The 20,608-nt window shown below is 52.3% G+C and overlaps 1 protein-coding gene across 1 annotated transcript; it reads left to right on the plus strand.

The window, feature by feature from the left end:
* Positions 1-497: 497 nt before the first annotated feature.
* Positions 498-12,674, plus strand: LOC140913255 (zona pellucida sperm-binding protein 1). The gene is made up of 14 exons (XM_078853429.1): positions 498-529; positions 1,466-1,710; positions 3,465-3,586; positions 3,756-3,890; positions 4,038-4,518; positions 5,730-5,873; positions 6,695-6,879; positions 6,966-7,063; positions 9,856-9,983; positions 10,077-10,266; positions 10,355-10,505; positions 10,717-10,801; positions 11,837-11,962; positions 12,535-12,674. Exons 1-14 carry the CDS (start codon positions 498-500, stop codon positions 12,672-12,674), a joined length of 2,262 nt encoding a protein of 753 aa, XP_078709555.1.
* The last annotated feature ends 7,934 nt before the right edge of the window (positions 12,675-20,608 follow it).

Here is a 20,608-nt window from a genome sequence, read left to right on the forward strand (position 1 = left end):
CCAAGGGTTAGTCACCCTTCAAAATGTGTGCCTTACGTCTACCTTAGATTTGGCCATGGACGATGGGTGAACCACAGGCTTGGGGAGGCTAGCCCCTGGCCCGGCCCACCCTTCAGCCTGAGGCCCCACCCCAAAGCCCAGAATCCCTCCCTTCCACGGCTACCAGACCCCCCTTCCAATCCCGGGTTGCCCAAGCACCACCAGCCCCAAAGCGCCAGGGCACACACACCCACCCAGAGCACCAGACAGGCTGCCCCATCAGCCCCGCAGCACTGGGTGGGTGGGCTGCTCCCCAGCACCAGACCACTGGGTGGGCGTCGGGCAGCCCTCCTTTTCCCCCCAGCCCTGGAGAACTGGGTGGTGCGGCCCCAGCCACCCCAAGTCCTAGCCGCCCTAGCCCCAGCCCCAGCCCAGCAGGCTTCCCGGAAGAGGAGCAGGCTGCTTGCCTGGGCTGGGGCCAACTACCAGCAGCAGAAGGAGGGGGCCTTGGGCGGAGCATGGGCAGGGCCACGCGGGGCTCTTTGCGGAGGTACAGCCTCCCCAGGCTATTGTACGCATCGTCCATGGATTTGGCTGGCTCCAACTTCCAACCGCTGGATCTTGTTCTACCCTTCTCCACTCGATTAAAGAGCCCTTTAATAGCCAGTCTTTTCGCCCTATGAATGTACTTGGGCACTGTACTTGAGCTACTTCTTGATCTCCTTTTCGATAACCTAAACTGACTGAGCACTGAGAATCTCTTGCTAGCCGGCACTTCTTCCAGCCGGCAAATTGCATTTGTGACTCTTCTCTGTATCCACTCCAGTTTTTCAATTACCTAATCCCACAGAACAAGAAAGAAAAAGGCCTCATTCAATACCATGGCCACCTACACACTGATTCGACCTTGTGCCTGCCCGCCCGCTTCGAATCATAGAATATCAGGCTTGGAAGGGACCTCAAGAGGTCATCTAGTCCAACCCCCTGCTCAGAGCAGGACCAATCCCCAACTAAATCATCCGATCCCAGAAGGATACACTGACTAGACCCCTCGATTCCAGGCAACTTGGCCTTCTGATTTTTGGGGCACTTGGGGTGTGCTTGAGCCCTGTTTTTAAGCTTTTCTCTGCAACTGTGCGGGCAAGAAACTTATTTTTCTTTTGAATGCACACTGAGGTTCTCAGCTAGTTCCTTGTTTCCAGGAGATGGGGCTTGAAATAAAACATCAGTTACCATGGGACTTGCAATAAAATCCTGAGAGCTGGCAACACTGAAAAGGTAGCGTAACAGGAGGCTTCAATGGGAGGGGGGTCTTAGGGCTGAAGGGTTCGATGGTTATGTTTCCCTTTCACCCTGAGCTTTGCACTTTTCATCCGGCCCCTCCCCACCACCAGGCAGCTCCCCAGGTGCTGCCTCTCTGCTCATCTGATTCACACCCCGCCCCCTCCCCACCACTCACTCACCCTACAAAGCCCCGCTCCCACAGCCTCTCCCCTTATGAGAAGTGGCTGCTAGACAGGGCTTCTTTCTTAGCATCTTCAGCCATGGGGCTGGCCTGTAGGTATTTTGTGGGCTTAGTACTGCTCTGGTCCCTAAGGATAGCCCTTGGGCAGGGGGACTTCCACAGGATCAGTTTCTCTGTCTTGCAACATGAGTATGACTGTGGAGACTATGGGATGCAGCTGCTGGTCTTTCCCAGCCAGGGCCGCACCGTCCGCTTCAAAGTTGTGGGTAAGTAGCTGCCTGGCTGCTTCATGAGAAAGCTAAGAAGCCTCCTGCTCGTCTGCCCTCTTAGACATGCAGGCGGGTTTTATGGGTCTCTTGTGGAAACCTCTTACTTCTACAGTATGTAATGAGAGCTTTAGGAAGGGAACAAGAAGGTCCTACTCTAGTGCTTTTTGGTGGCCTGGCTGTTGCCCTCAAATCTTGAGTACCCTGGTCTCCTGAAGTGAGAGTCTGTGGCTTCTGTCCCCTGGAGAAAAGACTGGAGATTGCTACCTGGATTCAACGGTTAGGGCTAAGTCTTTCCTCACAACAGCCTGCTGACCGTGACCCACAAAATAGCAGAGGGTAAAGAGGGAACCCTGCTGGGGGGAGACTGTAAAAGGACATACCAAAATGTGGCTGGGTATCCCAAGCTCTGGTGTAACTCGGCCCTTTGAGCTCCAGACGCCTGGATCCTGCGCCCTCTGTGGGCGATCACCTCCCTGTTGTCATGCCCAAGCATGGGATGGGATGGGATGGCCTGGCCTGGCTCGGCCACTCTCAGCCCTCCTTGTTAGGGGGTTTATTCCTTCACCCACTTACTTCCCTGGTCCTTCTCGCATGAACAGAGAGCAACAATACCCGAAGTCCAAAGATGCAAACAATTCAAAGTTTATTGGGGGGAACTTCCAGCAAGCATGATTGCAGTTTCCTTCCTTAGTGTCCTCCTTCCCAGCTCTGACACCACAGAGCCTTACACCTGTGTCCCTGTTCCCATTCCTGCCCATAGCCAAACATGATTCCAATTTCCTTACCCCCATTCCCTGTTCCCATTTCCCCCTTTAGCAAAACATGATTCCAATTTCCGCACCCCTGTTCCCATCCCCTCCCACCCATGCCCACTCACTTCCTTATTGACTACAGATTATATAGTCAAACTTGAGTTCTGCTTAGCTATACCTTAACCAATCATTTTCCTGAAATGTAACTAACCAATCCTAACACATTGGTACATGATTATGTGCCCAATTATATCCCACCACCTTAATGAGTTTACACCCAGCAAAATTAATTATACAGCAGACAGAAACCATCACAGAACCAGACAGAGATTATACAGACAGACAAACAATAGGAAAGTGGGAACTATAAATGACAAAAACAATACAGGAATGAGGATTTCACATCCCAGCTATTGATGAGTGAGTGCTTGCCAGACAGGATGCTATCAAACTAAGTTTCCTTTTACATTTTCTAGGCACTTCCCTTTCTCTGGAGGTGATAGGAATACAATCCTGTCCTGATAGTGCCTAACAGCCCAATAGCACCTTATTTCAATGTGACTAGTTTGGAATGTGAGGATGTGACCCTTCGCTTCCCAACTTATGGCTGCTTCTGTTGCTTAGCCAAAGGCCTTAGCCTAAGAACAGGGCCTCAGACTGTCACAGTAAGAGAAGGCCCTTACACCAGCAGACAGTGATTTTGATTCTTTCTCTTATACCTCTAGAACTAGCCAAGTGATAAGAATACACCTAAATTCTGAGAGTATAGGCCTTGACAGACAGGCCTGAATATCTATATCCTAACACTCCTGGCTCTAGGTCAGACTTGGTAAATGACGGCCGTCCTGTATCTTTGGAGCTGCTTCCCACCATGCTAAACTCCACTAAACTGAAGGATGTGACAAACCACTGTCGCTGTTCCAAACATGGCTACTTGGCTAAGCTTCATCAAGGGCTTTAACTCTTCCTTACCCACGACCTGTATGACTCTCTCCACAGATGAGTTTGGGACACCCTTCGAAGTTACCAACTGCTCCATTTGTCTCCATTGGGTCACATCTGGCGAGCAAGGAGCGATGATCTTCTCAGCTGGCTACAATGGCTGTCATGTGCAGAAGAAGGTGAGGGGGGTTGGCACGCCTCACCCCAGTGTACCTGAGCAACAACAGAAGCTGGAGATGGGTCCATACCTGCAGTCACAGCAGCCTGTGCAGCTGGGGGGCGCTGCGCTTAGCGCCTACAGAGTCTGTTAGGCCACAATACTGACTGATTGGTGTCTCTTCATTGCAGGATGGGCGTAACCACCTGCAAGTCCGAGTGGAGGAACTGCTGAGCGCCAGGGCCGTCGCTGCCACCTATGATGTGAACATGACCTGCCCCAAGCCCACTGAACGTGACTTAACCCCAGAGGAGACCATGCGCTACGTGCCCCAGCCGCAGCCGGGCCTGGTGCGCCCGGTGCCCCAGCCGCAGCCGGGCCTGGTGCGCCCGGTGCCCCAGCCGCAGCCGGGCCTGGTGCGCCCGGTGCCCCAGCCGCAGCCGGGCCTGGTGCGCCCGGTGCCCCAGCCGCAGCCGGGCCTGGTGCGCCCGGTGCCCCAGCCGCAGCCGGGCCTGGTGCGCCCGGTGCCCCAGCCGCAGCCGGGCCTGGTGCGCCCGGTGCCCCAGCCGCAGCCGGGCCTGGTGCGCCCGGTGCCCCAGCCGCAGCCGGGCCTGGTGCGCCCGGTGCCCCAGCCGCAGCCGGGCCTGGTGCGCCCGGTGCCCCAGCCGCAGCCGGGCCTGGTGCGCCCGGTGCCCCAGCCGCAGCCGGGCCTGGTGCGCCCGGTGCCCCAGCCGCAGCCGGGCCTGGTGCGCCCGGTGCCCCAGCCGCAGCCGGGCCTGGTGCGCCCGGTGCCCCAGCCGCAGCCGGGCCTGGTGCGCCCGGTGCCCCAGCCGCAGCCGGGCCTGGTGCGCCCGGTGCCCCAGCCGCAGCCGGGCCTGGTGCGCCCGGTGCCCCAGCCGCAGCCGGGCCTGGTGCGCCCGGTGCCCCAAATATATCCTCCACCAAGCAACATAGGTGTGTGGGGGTGTCTGTGACCTCTAACTGGTTTGAGTGCATGTGGGTCCCCTCTAATGGAAGGTTTCATGCTCCACTCCTGACTCCTGTGGTGGCCTTCAGAGGAGCTGAAACTAGTCTCTTGCTTGTGGCTGCCATGTTAGAGCTGGTGTTGAAAGTGTTGTAAGCCATAATCAAAAATGAGATTCGTTTAGAAATCATGCTCTTCCCCCACCCGCCCCCAGTTTATTTGAAGGGGAAGGGGTGGCTATTTGCCTTCTGGTTTTTCAAAGTTTAGGGGGAAGGCACTTGCTTCCAAAGTCTGTGAGCTTCTTTGGCTCAAAATCCAGTCACACATGCACCAATGTGTCCTTGCCATTGGCTGCTCAGAGGGGCTTCCCCTGTTCCTCCAGTATCCCAGGGTTTGGGATCTGATGTTGTATCCCTTCGTATCTCACCCCCACATCTGTTTGCAATCTGTCTCCTTCACCCCCCATGTGTCTCTCACAGGCTCTTCACAGCTCTTAGTCCCTCCCTCTCCTAGAGTCCTGTCTAGGCCTCCCCCTAAACCAGAGTGGCATCCACTTTGCCTGTAGGTACAGCTTCAGTCTCATGAAAGAAATTCGCAGCCATGTTTATGAGGGACACTTTCCTCTGATCGGCTATGGGGAAATGGTGGCCAACCTGCTAGCTTCTGCCCCATCGTCCGTAAAGGGAGATGGTGACTTCAATAAAGGAAAAATTCATAGAGCAGGCGTCTGCTCACTATTTCATGAGATGGCTAGAGAAACCCACCTCAGAACTGCTAAGTGATAAATTACAGTTGACCACACTGCTGGCTGTGTTGAGGGGGCTGTAGGGTGTAGGTGGGGACTCTCCTCTGACACAGCAGCAGATCAGGAGCCTGAATTTCCAAGTGACATGTTAAGCCTGCTATCAGAGAAGGGCAACATGCTACATCTGGAGGACAGGGGTGGGGATCTGAGCACAATGCTGTCTGAGGTGGTATGTGGTTTGGGGTTATGGTTGTGGGGGGCAGGGTGAGCTGGGATGGAGGACCACTGTGGGAGCTCTTGCAGCCCTTTGGGGAAGGGGAGGAGGGTTGGACTGGTGTTGAGGTCAGCCACTTGTCCAGAGGTCACTACAGATCTTAAAAAGTCTCTGGGGAAGGGTCTCTCGTGATCTCTTTAGAGGCTCTCTAGCTCTCCTTAATCCACACCCTGCTGTTCTAGGGGCGCATCTCACAGAGGAGCAGTGCCGTGTGGTGGCTGGGAAGATGCCCTGTGCGGATGCCCCAGGCCAAGCTGCTTGCTTCCAGGCTGGCTGTTGTTATGATGAGACTGACCTCACCACTCCCTGCTACTTTGGCAACACAGGTGGGAGACCTGCCCTCATGTCAGGTTATGGAGCCTTTTGTCATCTCTGTCCTGGGAAGCTTGGTGACACACCGTACGTCTCAGATGAGTTTGGTCACCACCTACTAGCATGGTGAACTAGACTTGGATGCAATGTCTTTGTAACTCTCACCCTAGGCTGCAGCTGGCATCAGTTGTGTGCAAAGGGATTCTTCCTACATCACGGTCTCTCCTCAGTTGCCCAATGCCTGGCAGATCTTGAGAGCCAACACCAAATGTGTGGTGGCAGAGGAAGACCCATCAGACGGTACAGGCTGGTGCTCCATCATCAGATCGATGGATAACTTTGCCGGCTTGTGTCTCGTTCCTGCACAACATGAGCTGCAATCATGCTGTCTCAGACAAACCCACTTACCCCCATGGGGCTTCATTTGATAGATTCCAAAGCCAGAAGGGACCATTGTGATCATTAGTCTGTCTGATTTCCTGTATAACACAAGCTATAGGATTTCCCTGAAATAATTCCTCCAGCAGATCTCTTGGCAGACATCCAGTCTTGCCTTGTCAGTGATGGAGAATCCACCATGACCCTGGACAAACCATTCCAAGAGTTAACTACCCTCGCTCTCAGATCTACACCTTATTTAAATACTTAGACTGTAATCAAGTCACCCCTTAACCTTCTCTCTGTCTAAAGAGACAGAATTTGGTCACTACAAGGCCTGTTTTCTAATATTTCTCATGGCTCTTCTCCAATCTATCATCCTGAGTGTGGCATGGAACTCTTGCCCAATTCCTCTACCAGGAACATCTATACTTAATCCTGCTCCTTTGTGTTGCAGTCACTGTTCAGTGCCTCCTGGATGGTCACTTTGTTCTGGTGGTCTCCAGGGACATGTCTGATCACCCCATCATCCTGGAGAGTGTCCGGCTAGCCTATGCCCAGGCAGGGTGTGACCCCATCAGGATGACTGAGGCTTTTGTGATCTTCCGCTTCCCCCTCATGCAGTGCGGCACCACAGTCCAGGTGAGGGGACACCCACGGGAAGCCAGGGTGAGTGCTCTGCTCAGGGGTTTGGGGGACTAACCTGCCCCATGTCTCCACTCTTCCAGGTGATCCATGACAAACTGATCTATGAGAACCAGCTGATCTCTGGCATCGACATCCGGACTGGGCCGGACGGCTCCATCACCCGGGACAGCACCTTCATGTAAGTTGGCCTGCTCTGTTGACTAGCAAGGAAGTGATGGTGAGCAGTCTTCTGGCCTCACGCTTCCACTGTGGAAGGGCTGGGACAGCACCTTCATGTAAGTTGGCCTGCTCTGTTGACTAGCAAGGAAGTGATGGTGAGCACTCTTCAGCCCTTCCACAGTGGAAGCGTGAGGCCAGATCCTTTCCCCTGGCAAAGATCTGATCCATCAATTTTCCAGCAGCCTCTCCTGACCACCAAAGGACTTAGGGGATGTTCTACAGGTATGGATTCCCTGCAGTCACAGACATCCCCTTTTCTGAGTGGGGCAATGCACCTGATCCCTAATGGGGCATGGGGCAAAATCTTGCTTTGTGAAGGGAAGGACACTCTGTGCAGCTGACTGTCCAAGAGTCAGGGTTTTACGTTGTCTGATCAAATGCCAACATTGGTCAGCCTCACCTCAGTCCCTGGAAAAATCCTGCAGCAGGTTGTCAAGGAATCCATTCTGAAGCACTCGGAGGAGAGGAAGGTGATCAGGACCAGCCAAAATGGATTCACCAAGGGCAAGTCGTGCCTGACCAACCTGATTGCTTTTTATGATGAGAACTGGCTCTGCGCATGTGGGGAAAGCGGTGGACATGATATACCTTGACTCTAACAAAGTTTGTTACAGTCTCCCACAGTGTTCTTGACAGCAAGTTAAAGAAGTAGGGGCTGGATGAATGAATTAAAGGTGGCTCGAAAGCTGGCTAGATCATCAAGGTCAACGGGTAGCAATCAACAGCTCTGTCTAGTTGGCAGCTGGTATCAAGCGGCATGCCCCAGGCGTCTGTCCTGGGGTTGGTTTTGTTCATTATCATTAATGATCTGGATGATGGGATGGCTTGCTGAGGGTGTAAGTTAATGGATAACACTAAGTTGGGGGGAGAGATCTAGAAAAATTGAAAATTGGGCTAAAAGAAATCTGAGCTTCAATAAGGACGAGTGCAGAGTCCTGCACTTAGGAGGGAAGAATCCCATTCACTGGTACAGGCTGGGGACCGACTGGCTAAGCAGCAGTTCTACAGACAAGGACCTGGGGATTACAGTGTACGAGCAGCTGGCTACGAATGAATAGTGGGCCCTTCTTGCCAAGAAAGCTACTGGTATATTGGGGTGCATTAGTAGGAGCATTGCCAGCAGATGGAGGGAAGTGATTCCCCTCTCACCAGCAGTGGTGAAGCCCATCCGGAGTACTGTGTCCAGTTTTGGGCCCTCACCAACAGAAAGGATGTGGAAAAATTTGGAGATTGCCCAGCAGAGGGCAACAAAAATGATTAGGGGGCTGGGGCACATAATTTATGAGGAGAGGCTGAGGGACCTGGGCTTATTTAGTCTGCAGAAGAGACAAGTGAGGGGGGATTTGATAGCAGCCTTCAACTACCTGAAGGGGTTCCAAGGAGGATGGAGCTTGGCTGTTCTCGGTGATGGCAGATGACCGAACAAGGAGCAATGGTCTCAAGCTGCAGTGGTGGAGGTCTAGGATGGCTATTGGGGACGGGACTATCCCTCTAGGAGGGTGGTGAAGCACTGGAATGGGTTACCTAGGGAAGTGGCAGAATCTCCATCCTTAGAGGTTCTGAATACCTGGCTTGACCAAGCCCTGGCTGGGATGATTTAGTTGGGGTTGGTCCCGCTTTGAGCAGCAGGTTGGACTAGCTGACCACCTGAGGGCTCTTCCAATCCTAATCTTATGATTGTAAATGCCACTTGCTGTGCGATCTCCAATGACAAGTAGGCACAGCCAGCCTGACCCGAGAAGGGCTCCATGGGGCCACCCTGAGGGACTAATAACTCCCTACAGGGTTGGTAGAAAGAAAGCTTGATGTAGGGACTGTTGCCCCCTTACTAACATTCAGTGAGGTGTACTGGTTGGCTAGCTCCCAGTACTAAAAGGGGAAGGATCTATGGGAAATCAGGACCCTGAGAGTGACAGTCCCCAGGAACAATGGGGAGAGGCCAATGCTCCAGGTCAGCCTGACTGACAGGGTGGGCAGGCTAATCAGAGTCAGGAGGCCAGGGAGGTCCTGTCCTCCATGTGAGCTGGATTTGCCTGGGTCACAGAGTCAGGTCATGTGTTTCCTTTAACCTTTCCCATGTTTCCTTCTTTCTAAAATAGTTGATTAGATAACTTCCATACAAGGTAAAGCAAATGCAATGCTCATGGTTCAGAAGTGCCCAGTGCAGAGAGTACCCCGGAGTGGGGACACCCTAGCCCCAGTCCTAGGTGACCACAGCAGGGTTGGGGGTCGAGCCCCCTCTCCCCCCAAGAATCCTGGGCCTAGCCTTGTTGGGGTTACGAGAACTCTGCCAGACAGGAGAGTGGAGGGGAGCCCTGAAGGGCAGGGAGGCCACTGGATAAAGGAAGTGGGAGCGAGGACTCGGATCCTTTCGCTAGCCCACTTCACCGGGGTAGTGCAGAAGCCAGGAAAGTTCCCCACAAGAGCAGGACTATTCCCCTGCTTACATTGAGAATGCTGCCAAAAGAGATGTGAGGACAAGTAAGCAGGTGCTTCTAGCCTGTCTGAGAAGGCCCCCATGTGGCCGTGCTCAGACACTCCTGCTGAGTCCCTGAGTTGGAGGGAAGAACATCTGAGTTGCTAAAAGGGTTGATCCACTAGCATCCTTGGATGTCTCCCATCCAAGTACTGATAGGGCCTGATCCTGCTTGTCTCGAGCACTAATAAGGTCACTGCCAGACACCACGTGGCCTCAAGCTGAAGTCACAGAGCATCAGCCCCTGTCTCCTCCCTCTGCTCTCTCCTGTGCAGCCTCCATGCTCGCTGCATCTACAATGCCAGTGACTTTCTGCCAGTCCAGGTCGAGGTCTTCTTGCCCCCCACACCTGCTCCAGTCACCCAGGCAGGACCCCTCCGGCTTGAGCTGCGCATCGCCACAGGTAGGTGACCCCTCACTCCAGCACGGAGATCCCATCCCCCTGAAGGACCACAGGTGTCTCAGCTCTGCTCTCCTCCTACCCTCTCCCCCACAGACCCGAGCTACAGATCCTATCTCTCAGAGAGAGACTACCCTGTGGTGAAGGTGCTCAGGGACCCTGTCTACATGGAGGTTCGCATCCTGCACAGAACAGACCCGTCCCTGGTTCTGGTTCTGCACCAGTGCTGGGCCACCCCAAGCGCTAACCCCCTGCAGCAGCCGCAGTGGCCCATCCTGGTGGACGGGTGAGTGGCTGGGATGGAGGGGGAGCATGGCTTGGGGAGGAGGAAGGCGGTTTCCTTGGTCCACCCTTCTCTCATGTCTTGCTCCCAGGTGCCCGTTCCTGGGAGACAACTACAGAACCCAGCTTGTGCCCGTGGGCCCTGCCTCATCTGAGCTGCCCTTCCCGACTCACCACCAGCGCTTCGTCCTCTCCACTTTTGCCTTTGTGGACTCCGCCTCCCAGGTGGCACTTGAGGGAGAGGTGAGAAGGGGCCCACATATAAAGCGGGTGAGGAGGGGGAAGTCGGAGTGCAGGGGCAGGAGCTCCTATTTTAGTCAGGTCCTGACCTCCTCAGTCTCTGCTGAGGCGCTGCACATGCAGAACCAAACCGATAGCTGTGGATCTACTTCCTGCCTCCTACCAGCACTGGCCAGTCACTCACTAACTCCATTCTCACTTGTGTGGATTTTAGGTGTACATTTACTGTAGCGCCTCAGCTTGCTACCCCTCCCGGCTGGAGCCCTGCAGGACCCTGTGCCCATCAGGAGCTGCTACAAGTAAGTCGGAGTGGTCTGAAATCCATGTGGGTTTCTACAAGCTCCCATCCCAAATACCAGAGGACTCATAGTGAACAGAGATCTGCCTGTCCTGCTATATCAGAGGTGGGCAAACTACCACCCACAGGACCATCCTGCCCAGCCCCTGAGTTCCCGGCCGGGGAGGCAAGCCCCCAGCCCCTCCTGTGCTGTCCCTCTCCCTCGCAGCCTCAGCACGCCTCCAGCACTCTGCTCCGGTAGGAGCTGTGAGCTCCCACTGCTCTGAGCAGCATCATAAGGGGGTTGGGATTGGAGAAGGGGCAGAGGGTGTCAGGGGGCAGTCGGGACAGGGGCTGGTTGGATTGGGCAGAGGTTCGGGGGGGCAGTCAGGGGGCATTGGATAGTCATTGGAGTCCAGCAGGGGCTGTCAGGGAGCGGGGGGTTGGATAGGGGTGTGGTCCCATTGGGCAGTTAGGGGCAGGGGTCCTGGGAGGGGGCAGTCAGGAGACAAGGAGTTGGGGGGCAGAGGGGGTTTCTGAGGTGGGCAGTCGGGGGGCAGGAATTGGGAGGGAGCCAGGCTCTTTGGGGAGGCACAGCCTTCCCTACCTGGCCCTCCATATAGTTTTACAGTGCTAATGTGGCCCTCAGGCCAAAAAGTTTGCCCAGCCCTGTGCTATACACTGACTGCAAGGCGTTCAGCCCAGCTCGTTATGTACCTCTACCATGTCCTGTAGCGCTAGCTAGGGTATGATGGGCTAACACGAAGAGGTAAATGGCCTAATCTCCTACAACTGCCCTATGTAGGAGACAATACTAGAAATTGCCTCTGGAGAGTGGAGTGTCTGCTGCTCCTGATGAAATGGCCTTTCTTCCCAACTTCTCCCACACTTCAAATAAGCAATTCAGGAAGATCTAATACCTGGTACCACAACCTGTCAGGAGGCCTGTAAGGACTCATGGTTGAGTCCATGGTGACGCTGCATTTCATCACGATGGGCCCTCTGGTTGTGAGTGCGCTGGACAGACAGCTCCCTAACTCTCCATTCCATCTGCCAGGAGGCCGCCGGTTCCTGGATATCAACAATGGGACAGGAGAGCCCCAGGACCTGGTGAGTTCTCCTGGCCCTGTGATCTTCCAGGAGAGCCCTGAGCCGTGGAGAGAGCACGTCTATGAGAACAAGGGTGAGGTTTCTGTTAAACCCTAGTAGGACAACTGGCATCTTGCACAGTAACCTGGAATACAGCAAGTCAATGCTGTCTAGGGGGTTCTAATATAAATGTTCATGGGGGGAGGGGGGCTACATGCAGAAGTCACTCCTTGATGATCCATATGTAAGCTAATGCTGGCTGACACCATACCTGTGAGTGCTTCCTATGAGTGGGCCAATGTTGGGTTATATCCTTATCCTATGGACATTCATAGGATGTCTCAAAAACCAGCAAACTTGGGGGAAGCGGGGGGGACACTATGGCACCTCAATGGTGACTTGTATGCCCTGAGCCTCTGTGGCACTCAATGCACTGGGGCTAGCATTGCCTCTGCCCTCTATTGGATGGCTATCAATGGGATGGTGGTGCTGGCTCACAGTCTAAAAAGTGAGTTGACAATTCAAGTATCTTTCTGATGAAGGCTGGCCTAAGTGGTAGGGGGAGCACCACTGGGGCAGGGAAGTCTAGGTGTCATCTCCACACTTTAGACCCTACAGAAATCTGGATTGTCTTAACCTCTCCTCCTCCTCCTCCTCCTCCTTCAGACCCTGTCTCCAGACTAGACCTGACCCTGGTGCTTCTGGCCATGCTTTCATTGGTGGCTGTGGCTTCTCTCGTTACTGTGACACTACTCCATAGGAGAAGCAGCTGGATGACAAGGTCCCAAATCTTCCATGGCAGATGACTGTAAAATAAGGGAGAGGAGCAGAAATAAAATCTCTGGAGTGCACTAATGTCTTGTGGTAGCGTGTGTCCCTCTGGGGGAGGGAACAGCAGTTGTTGAGGCCAGGGGTCTGCTACTAGCCTTGTAGCTCTTCCCCATTCAGCAGCAGAACAGACCTCTCTGCAGGGATAGACACCAGAATAGGATGTAGCATAGAGGACAGGAAGAAGACTGCAAGCTAGCACTAGACAAGGTAAATCAAATGGCTTTCTCTCACTCCTGGGGTCCTATCTGGGGGGAGAGGAAGCCACTCAGCCGAACTAGGGACTTTTTGATTAACTTTACTGTGAATAGCTGGATTCTAACTCCCCTGGGCACGCAATAAGAACTACTGGTGCTTGCCAGTCTCACATGAAGTCCATGTGAGCCAGCTGGGGGACACGCCTAAGTCTGGTAACTAGAAACCCTTGTGTCTTCTGTGGGGGCTGTGGCAGGAGGTGGAGAAGATTTCCCCATTGTGTTAGTGACTGGGAAACCTGATGCTTCAAGACCTTAAGCATCCTGCCTGAGAGCTGGGATCTGCCCCATAACTGGTATCCCCTGCTTCTTGACCCTTAAGCTATATCTCTGGGGCACTCCAAAGCATGGCTGTAGTGCGCACACACAGACCCAAGTGAGCTAGCTTTCATCAAGCTAGTTGAAATAACGGTAGTGGAAGCATAGCCTATACAAGACTAGCTGGGACTCTGGGTCGTACTCCAGTGGGTAGCCTGTGCTGCTGTTGCTCTACTGCTTGATCTGGCTAGGCCAAAGCTACCTCGGCTACATCTACGCACTCACCTCTGTCTACACGGCAATCTACCCTTCTCCATTTGCATTAGTTTCCTTCCATCTCGCCTGGGGAAACTACAGCCCTCCAGCTCCTCTCCAAATCCCCTTCCAACAGCTAAAATCCTCTCCCACTGCTCCTACCACATCAACACCCTCCACCTACTGTAGAACCCACAGGGACTGTCACGCTAACGTGGTGTAACTGTTCTAACCCCTCTACTACCATCTTCTAGGGTAGCCTACTGTGGGACCGGATCCTGCAAACACTTAATGTGCAGGTGGTAATGACTTCACGCATGCATGGACTTAAGCACGTGCTGAGGGCTGGCCAAGCAACACAAACTGTTCATTAAATGTCAATGTTCATCCTGCAGTAGGCAAAACCAATGCCTCAAAACTCTTCATGGAAAAAGCAGAAAGGCATGTGTATCCAAGAAATGCATGGGCACTCGCCTGAGATCTAGGAGACATTGGTTTGAGTCCCTGCTCTGCCTGACTGGGTGCACGTGTGTACTCCTGCATCCCAAAATGGAGTGTTGCAAGGTCAGAGTCTTGGACTGTAAGAAGATGGCAGCAGGGATCATGCTTTTTGTTACTCTCTGCAAAAAGCATTGTGTGATGGCTTGGCACAATAATGAATGGAAGCCTGGTGGTTTATAGGCACGAGACAATGAATTTGCCATTTGCTAAGATTTCAAAGTAGTATAAAGATCGTGCTGTAGTTGTAAAGGCCATTGCTTCTGTGCTTAAATCATGTACTTGGAGACTAACCATGAGAATTATTGCTGAAAGCTGGGCACTTATCTCCTAGAAGCAACAGAGAAGGAGAGAGACTTGGGTGTATTACTTGATCACAGGATCGCTCTGAGATTTCACTCTGATGCAGCTGGCAACAAGGCTAACCCAGTCATGGGATACTCGGGTGAGGTATTTCCAGTAGAGAGCGGGAAGTGCTAGTACCATTATACAAGGCACTGGTGAGACCTCATCTGGAATACTGTGTGCAATTCTGGTCTCCCATGTGTAAGATGAATTCAAACTGGACCAGATATGGAGAAGGGCTACTAGTATATCCAGAGAAATGGATAACCTCACTTAGGAGAGGAGACTGAAATACTTTCATTTAGCCTAACCAAAAGAAGGCTGAGGAGAGATAGATGACTGCTCTCTCTAAATGCATCAGAGGGATTACTATCAGAGAGGAATTAACATAAGCACCAACGTGGACACAAGAACAAATGGATATAAACTGGCCATAAGCAAGTCTAGGCTTTAGATTAGACAAAAGTTTCTCTATCAGAGGAGTGAGATTCTGGAGCAACCTTTGAAAGGGAGTGGGGGGGCGGTAAAAAGCGTAACTGGCGTCAAGACTGAGCTTGATAAGTTTATGGAGGGGAGGGTAGGATGAGACTGCCTACAATGGCACACGAGCGCTCTGTGACTGCGAGCTGCAAAGATCTCCAAGGGCTGGTTTAAAGGACACCAGATGGGGAGGGCTCTGAGTTACTATAGAGAATTCTTTCCCCAAGGTATCTAGCTGGTGGGTCTTGCTCACATGTTCAGGGTCTCACTGATCACCATTTTGGGGATTGGGAAGTAATTTCCCCCATATCAGAGACCCTGTCGGTGGGGGTTTGCCGTCCTCTCCAGCACCGGTCACGGGTCACTTGCAGGTTTAAACTAATGTAAATGTGGGGATTCTGTTTAGTTTTGTCTTTATATCATTATTTGAGGACATCGCTAACTCAGACAGAGGTCATGGGTCTATTGCAGGAGTGGGTGGGTGAGGTTCTGTAGCCTGTAATGTGCAGGGGCTCAGACTACTCAGGAGCTCAGGTCCCTTCTGGCCTTAAAGTCTGTGACAGAAGAGAGGGGGTTCCCTGAAAGCTCAATAGTGGCAGCGGACAGCCAACTATAAGCAGTAACGCAACACTGGAGATACAAGTTGCATGCAGCTGGATGGGTGCCTGTGACTTTCCTTCTACCAGCTAAATGATGTGACAATGCAGTCAGCATAGACAATCCTGCACATGAAAGACTTGGTATCATCTTGGCACAGAAGTAAGACATATAATTGCCTTAGGGTACCAGAAACAATCCAAAGGGAATGGTGCAAGCTACAATGTTTGAATGAGGATTGCCAGCACTGATCTGTGCCAGGATAGAACAATAGCAATAAGCTGTTTCCTCCAACAACTCAATGGTGTATTTAAATGATGCAAAACTGGGGGTCAATACTGGCTGATGGGCAGTTATGGGGGTGGGGGGGCAGCAGTGTGCTTTCCAGGACTACAGTGATGGAAGGGGAAGGCTTAGCTAACCAAACTACCCTGGAGCCAATACAATAGGATGGCAGCAGAAGAACAAGTTTCAGACACAAGGGTGTAAGTTCTGTATTTCTGCTACTGCTCCCTATAAAAATCTTTAAACGGAAAAACCTGGCCATCCCTAATTCTAAAGGCAGGGTGAAGAAGAAGGGAGGCCTCAGTAGTCTACTGAAAGGCCAGTTCTGAAGATGTGTAAAATGTCATTGCGTGGGGTTTCTTCCAGACACTGAAGGTGAGGGATGATTTTCCTGTGACAGAAAAGGTCTGCTTCAAAGTCCATGGGAATCCTTCCATTGACTTCTGGGGCAGAGACACCAGACAGGAGAGAGTTGGAGGAGAGGATGAAACTTCTCCACTTAGGGGAAAAGTGCTGAGTATGATAGAAAAATGGCCAAATGTTTCTCCTGCTGAAGTAGGGAGACTTGGGCCTGGTCTACAGTACGCAGTTATTTCAGAATTAGGCGAGTTACCTCGAAATAAAACTGGTTCCATCCACACGACCAAACCAGTTTTTTCAATTTAAAGGGCTCTTTACTCCGATTTCTGTACTCCACCTTGGCAAGTGGAGTAACACTAAAACTGAGATCGCAGTTCCGGGTTAGAGGTACTGTGGACGCAATTTGACAATATTAGCCTCCAGGAGCTATCCCAGAATGCTCCCTTGTGACCGCTCCGGACAACTCTCTGAACTCCAATGCACGAGCCAGGTAGACAGTAAAAGCCCCTGGAACTTTTGAATTTCCTGTTTGGTCACCATCAGCACAGTCCACCAGCACAGGAGACCGTGCAGAGTCCACCATCTCAAGAGACCACGCAGTCCAGGATTCGCAGACAAGCTCCAGCTTGGTCTGAACGGGAGGTACTGGATCTCATTGCATGTTGGGGAGACGAATCTCTTCTGGCACAACTATGTTCCAAAAAAAGGAACGCAAATACGTACATTAAACTCTCCACTGCCATGACGGAAAGAGGCTACTCCAGGGAAACAGAACAGTGTCGTACAAAAAAAATCAAGGAGCTGCAAGCTGAATTCTGTTGCCCGGCCGCATGTGATGGCTTACTCACACCAAAGTGGCAAGCACTTCAGTCTGAGAGGCAAAATGAGACCTTGTACAGAAAGAACACGTGCTGTGTATTATGAATTGCCTGTTTCACTGAGAAACAGCGTCCCCTTTGTTCTCTAAACTGTATCTTTTAAAATACTACCCTCCCTTTTTCTTCTCCTGCAGCAGGCGCAAATGTTTCAATGCAGCCCCTATCTACTCCGTCCCAGATTAGAAGGTGGAAAAATGAACTCGGGACAACGATTGCTGAGCTCTTGCAGTCCTCCCGCATTGATAGGGCCCAGTTGAGTGTATGGAGGCAAACAATTGCAGAGTCGTGTAAAGCGTTACATGAATATGAAGAGAGGAAGGACGTGGGCGATGAGAGCAGGCAGGATGCTATGGTCAAGCTCATGGGGGAGCAAACTGATATGCTCCGCTGTATGGTGGATCTAATGCGGGAAAGGCAGCAAGACCATAGACTGCCACTGCAGCCCCTGGATAACCGCCCTCCCTCCTCCCCAAGTTCGATAGCCTCCTCACCCAGATGCCCAAGAACATGGCGGGGGGGAGGGAGGGAGGCTGCGGGGACCAACACAATCAACCCCAGAGGATTGCACAAGCAGCAGAAAGCTGGCATATCCTAAATTTTGATTTGGTTTCTGGACTAGTCCTTCCCTCCTCCTCGTCCACCCCCCTAACCCAATACCCCCCTCTAGCTTCTGATTTCTCTCAATGTTTTGTGCAACAACTAATACAGAACGGTTTTTAAACAATTGTGACTTTATTTCCTTTCATATATATATATGGGGGGGGGCAGGTAACTTTAAGAGAAACAACAACTCCTCTCACAGCGTACCCTGGCCAGTCATGAAACTGGCTTTCAAAGCTTCTCTGATCTGCAGCGCGCCCTGCTGCGCTCTTCTAATCGCCCTGTTGTCTGGCTGTGTGAAACTTGTCGCCAGGCAAGTTGCCTCAACCTCCCACCCCGCCATAAATGTCTCCCCCTTACTCTCACAGATATTGTGGAGCACACAACAAGCAGCAATTACAATTGGAATATTGGTTGTGCTGAGATCTAACCGAGTCAGTAAACTACACCAGCGTGCTTTCAAACGTCCAAATGCACATTCTGCCACCTTTCTGCACTTGCTCAGCCTAGAGTTGAACTGCTCCTTACTACTGTCCAGGGTGCCTATGTACGGCTTCATGAGCCATGGCATTTAGGGGTAGTCTGGGTCCCCCAAGATAACTATAGGCATTTCAACATCCCCAACAGTAATTTTCGGTCTGGGAAGTAAGTTCCTTCCTGCAGCTGTTCAAACAGACCAGAGTTCCTGAAGATGCGAGTGTCATGCACCTTTCCAGGTCATCCCACATTGATGTCAGTGAAACGTTCCTTGTGATCCACCAGTGCTTGCAGCACCATGGAAAAGTACCCCTTGCGGTTTATGTACTGGCTGCCCTGATGTTCCAGGGCGAAGATGGGGATATGTGTTCCGTCTATTGCCCGCCGCACTTAGGGAATCCCAGCGCATTAAAGCCATCCACAATGGTCTGCACGTTTCCCAAAGTCACTCGCCTTGATAGCAGCTGGTCATTGATTGCATTGGCTACTTGCAGCACAGCAGCCCCCACAGTAGATTTCCCCACTCCAAACTGATTCCCGACTGACCGGTACCTGTCGGGCATTGCAAGCTTCCACAGGGCTATGGCCACTTGCTTCTCAACTGTGAGGGCTGCTCTCATTTTGGTGTCTTTCCGCTTCAGGGCAGGGGACAGCAAGTCACAAAGTTCCATGAAAGTGGCCTTACGCATATGAAAGTTTCGCAGCCACTGGGAATCATCCCATACCTGCAACACTATGCGGTCCCACCAGTCTGTGCTTGTTTCCTGGGCCCAGAATCGGCGTTCCACCGCATGAACCTGCCCCATTAGCACCATGATCTCCCAATCGCCACATGCCATGCCATCTGTGTCCGTGTCCTCATCAGTATAGTAATCATGCTGTCATCACTTCCTTGACCAGTCTTGCAGGTACTGCACATACTGCTGGATAATGCATGAGGTATTTACAATGGTCAAAATGCAGCAGAGATCTGATCGGGCTCCATGGCTATGGTGCTCGCATGGGTAATCCTGGAAAAGGGGTGCGAAACGCAGGAGAGCAGAGTGGCAGCGGAAGCTGTGCTGTTTGGGTCACGGTAGCCGAACAAAGACTGACAATGGTTGTCTTCTGTGGCTTTCACAGAGGTGGGAGCCCAGGACAGACAACATGGAGAAGCTTGCAAGCGTGGCAATAGCGGGAGAGCAGAGTTGGCGGCAGAAGCTGTGTTGCTCGATTCACAATGGCCGAGCAGAGTTGAGTTGGAGAGGTGGATTCATCGTAGCAGGAGAGCAGCGGTGCACCGTCTGCTGAAAGCAGTATGGCGTCTGCATGCCAAAAAGGGGCGAAACGATTGTCTGCCGTAGCTTTCTGGTGACACACACCCAGAAACACCCGCCAGAATGTTTTTACCCCATCATGCTTAACTGGGAGCTTAACAGAGAATTCCAATGGGCGGCAGGGACTGTGGGAACTGTGGGATAGCTACCCACAGTGCACCGCTCTGACATTTGATGCCAGCCTTGGTACTGTGGACGCAATCTGCCAAATTCACCCGCTTTAGTAGGGACACAGAAGACCGAATGTATAAAATAGCTTCCGAAAATTCAAATAGAATAATTTTGAAATAATTTTGTACTGTAAACATACTGAGGGGTAGCAGTGCCATGAGAAAAAGACAGATGGAGCCTAGGAAAACCACCAGGCAAGAGAAGCTCAAGAGGCCTAAGCCTATTGAGGTGTCCTTGCAGCGCATCCTCAGGTTTCACACAGCTCAGGCTGAGGCCTGCCTCGGTCTGTGGAGCTCCATACTTGGCCAGGTTAGGTTTCTTCAAGGCCTGGTATGAGGCCTCCCTAATTTATGACTAGTTTCACCCCTAACTTGCACTCTGCACCGGCCACTAGGGCTAACCCCCTTAATCTTATTTTAAAAGAGCTGTAAAATCATTAACAATCATGGGCCTCAGTTCCACACCTCATCAGAACAATGGCACCTCCATCAGCCCCTGGCACCACGCCAGAGCCCTGTTCCAACACTGACTCAGACAGAACGCAGTGACTCCTAGTGAATTAACACCACTGTTTTCTGGACCTCCAGGGTTTTGCCCACAGATCCCCCTACTCAGCACTGAGGAGGCCTGATCCTTCCAAAGGTATGACATGTAATGTTAGGTCTCAGCAGCTGTCCCTTATGGGGTTGGTGATGGGATAAAGTACCAGGGTGACTAGGGGCCAGGACTACACCTGTACGGAGATGACGATGTCACCCGCATGAGGGGAGCTTGGGGATCTGTTGCTCTCTAGGGGCTGGTTCACATGGATGTTAATGAGTGTGCTACAGCCACTCCCTAGAGATGGTTAGTCCTTTTCGTTCAGAATCGCCTGGTTTTTGCTCTGAAGATCATGGAGTTTAAATCTCAGTGTGGGCCCAAGCAGGAGCAGTTAAAATTGCAAGCCAGAGATTGACATACAGGGCAAGGGGGTGCAGAGCAGTGGGACAGAAGACCAGACTAGCAGCATGTGTGTAGGTCAGAGTTAAGAGTACAAGCAGAGCTGTGGGGGAGGCGTGTTTGGCAGCTGTTAGCATCAGGCTCAGGGGCCCGTTCTCCATTCCCCAGTCACGGGAGCAGTTTCTCTACACACCTTGCT

The sequence above is a fragment of the Lepidochelys kempii genome, chromosome 6, assembly GCF_965140285.1.
Source record: "Lepidochelys kempii isolate rLepKem1 chromosome 6, rLepKem1.hap1, whole genome shotgun sequence".
NCBI lineage: Eukaryota > Metazoa > Chordata > Testudines > Cheloniidae > Lepidochelys > Lepidochelys kempii.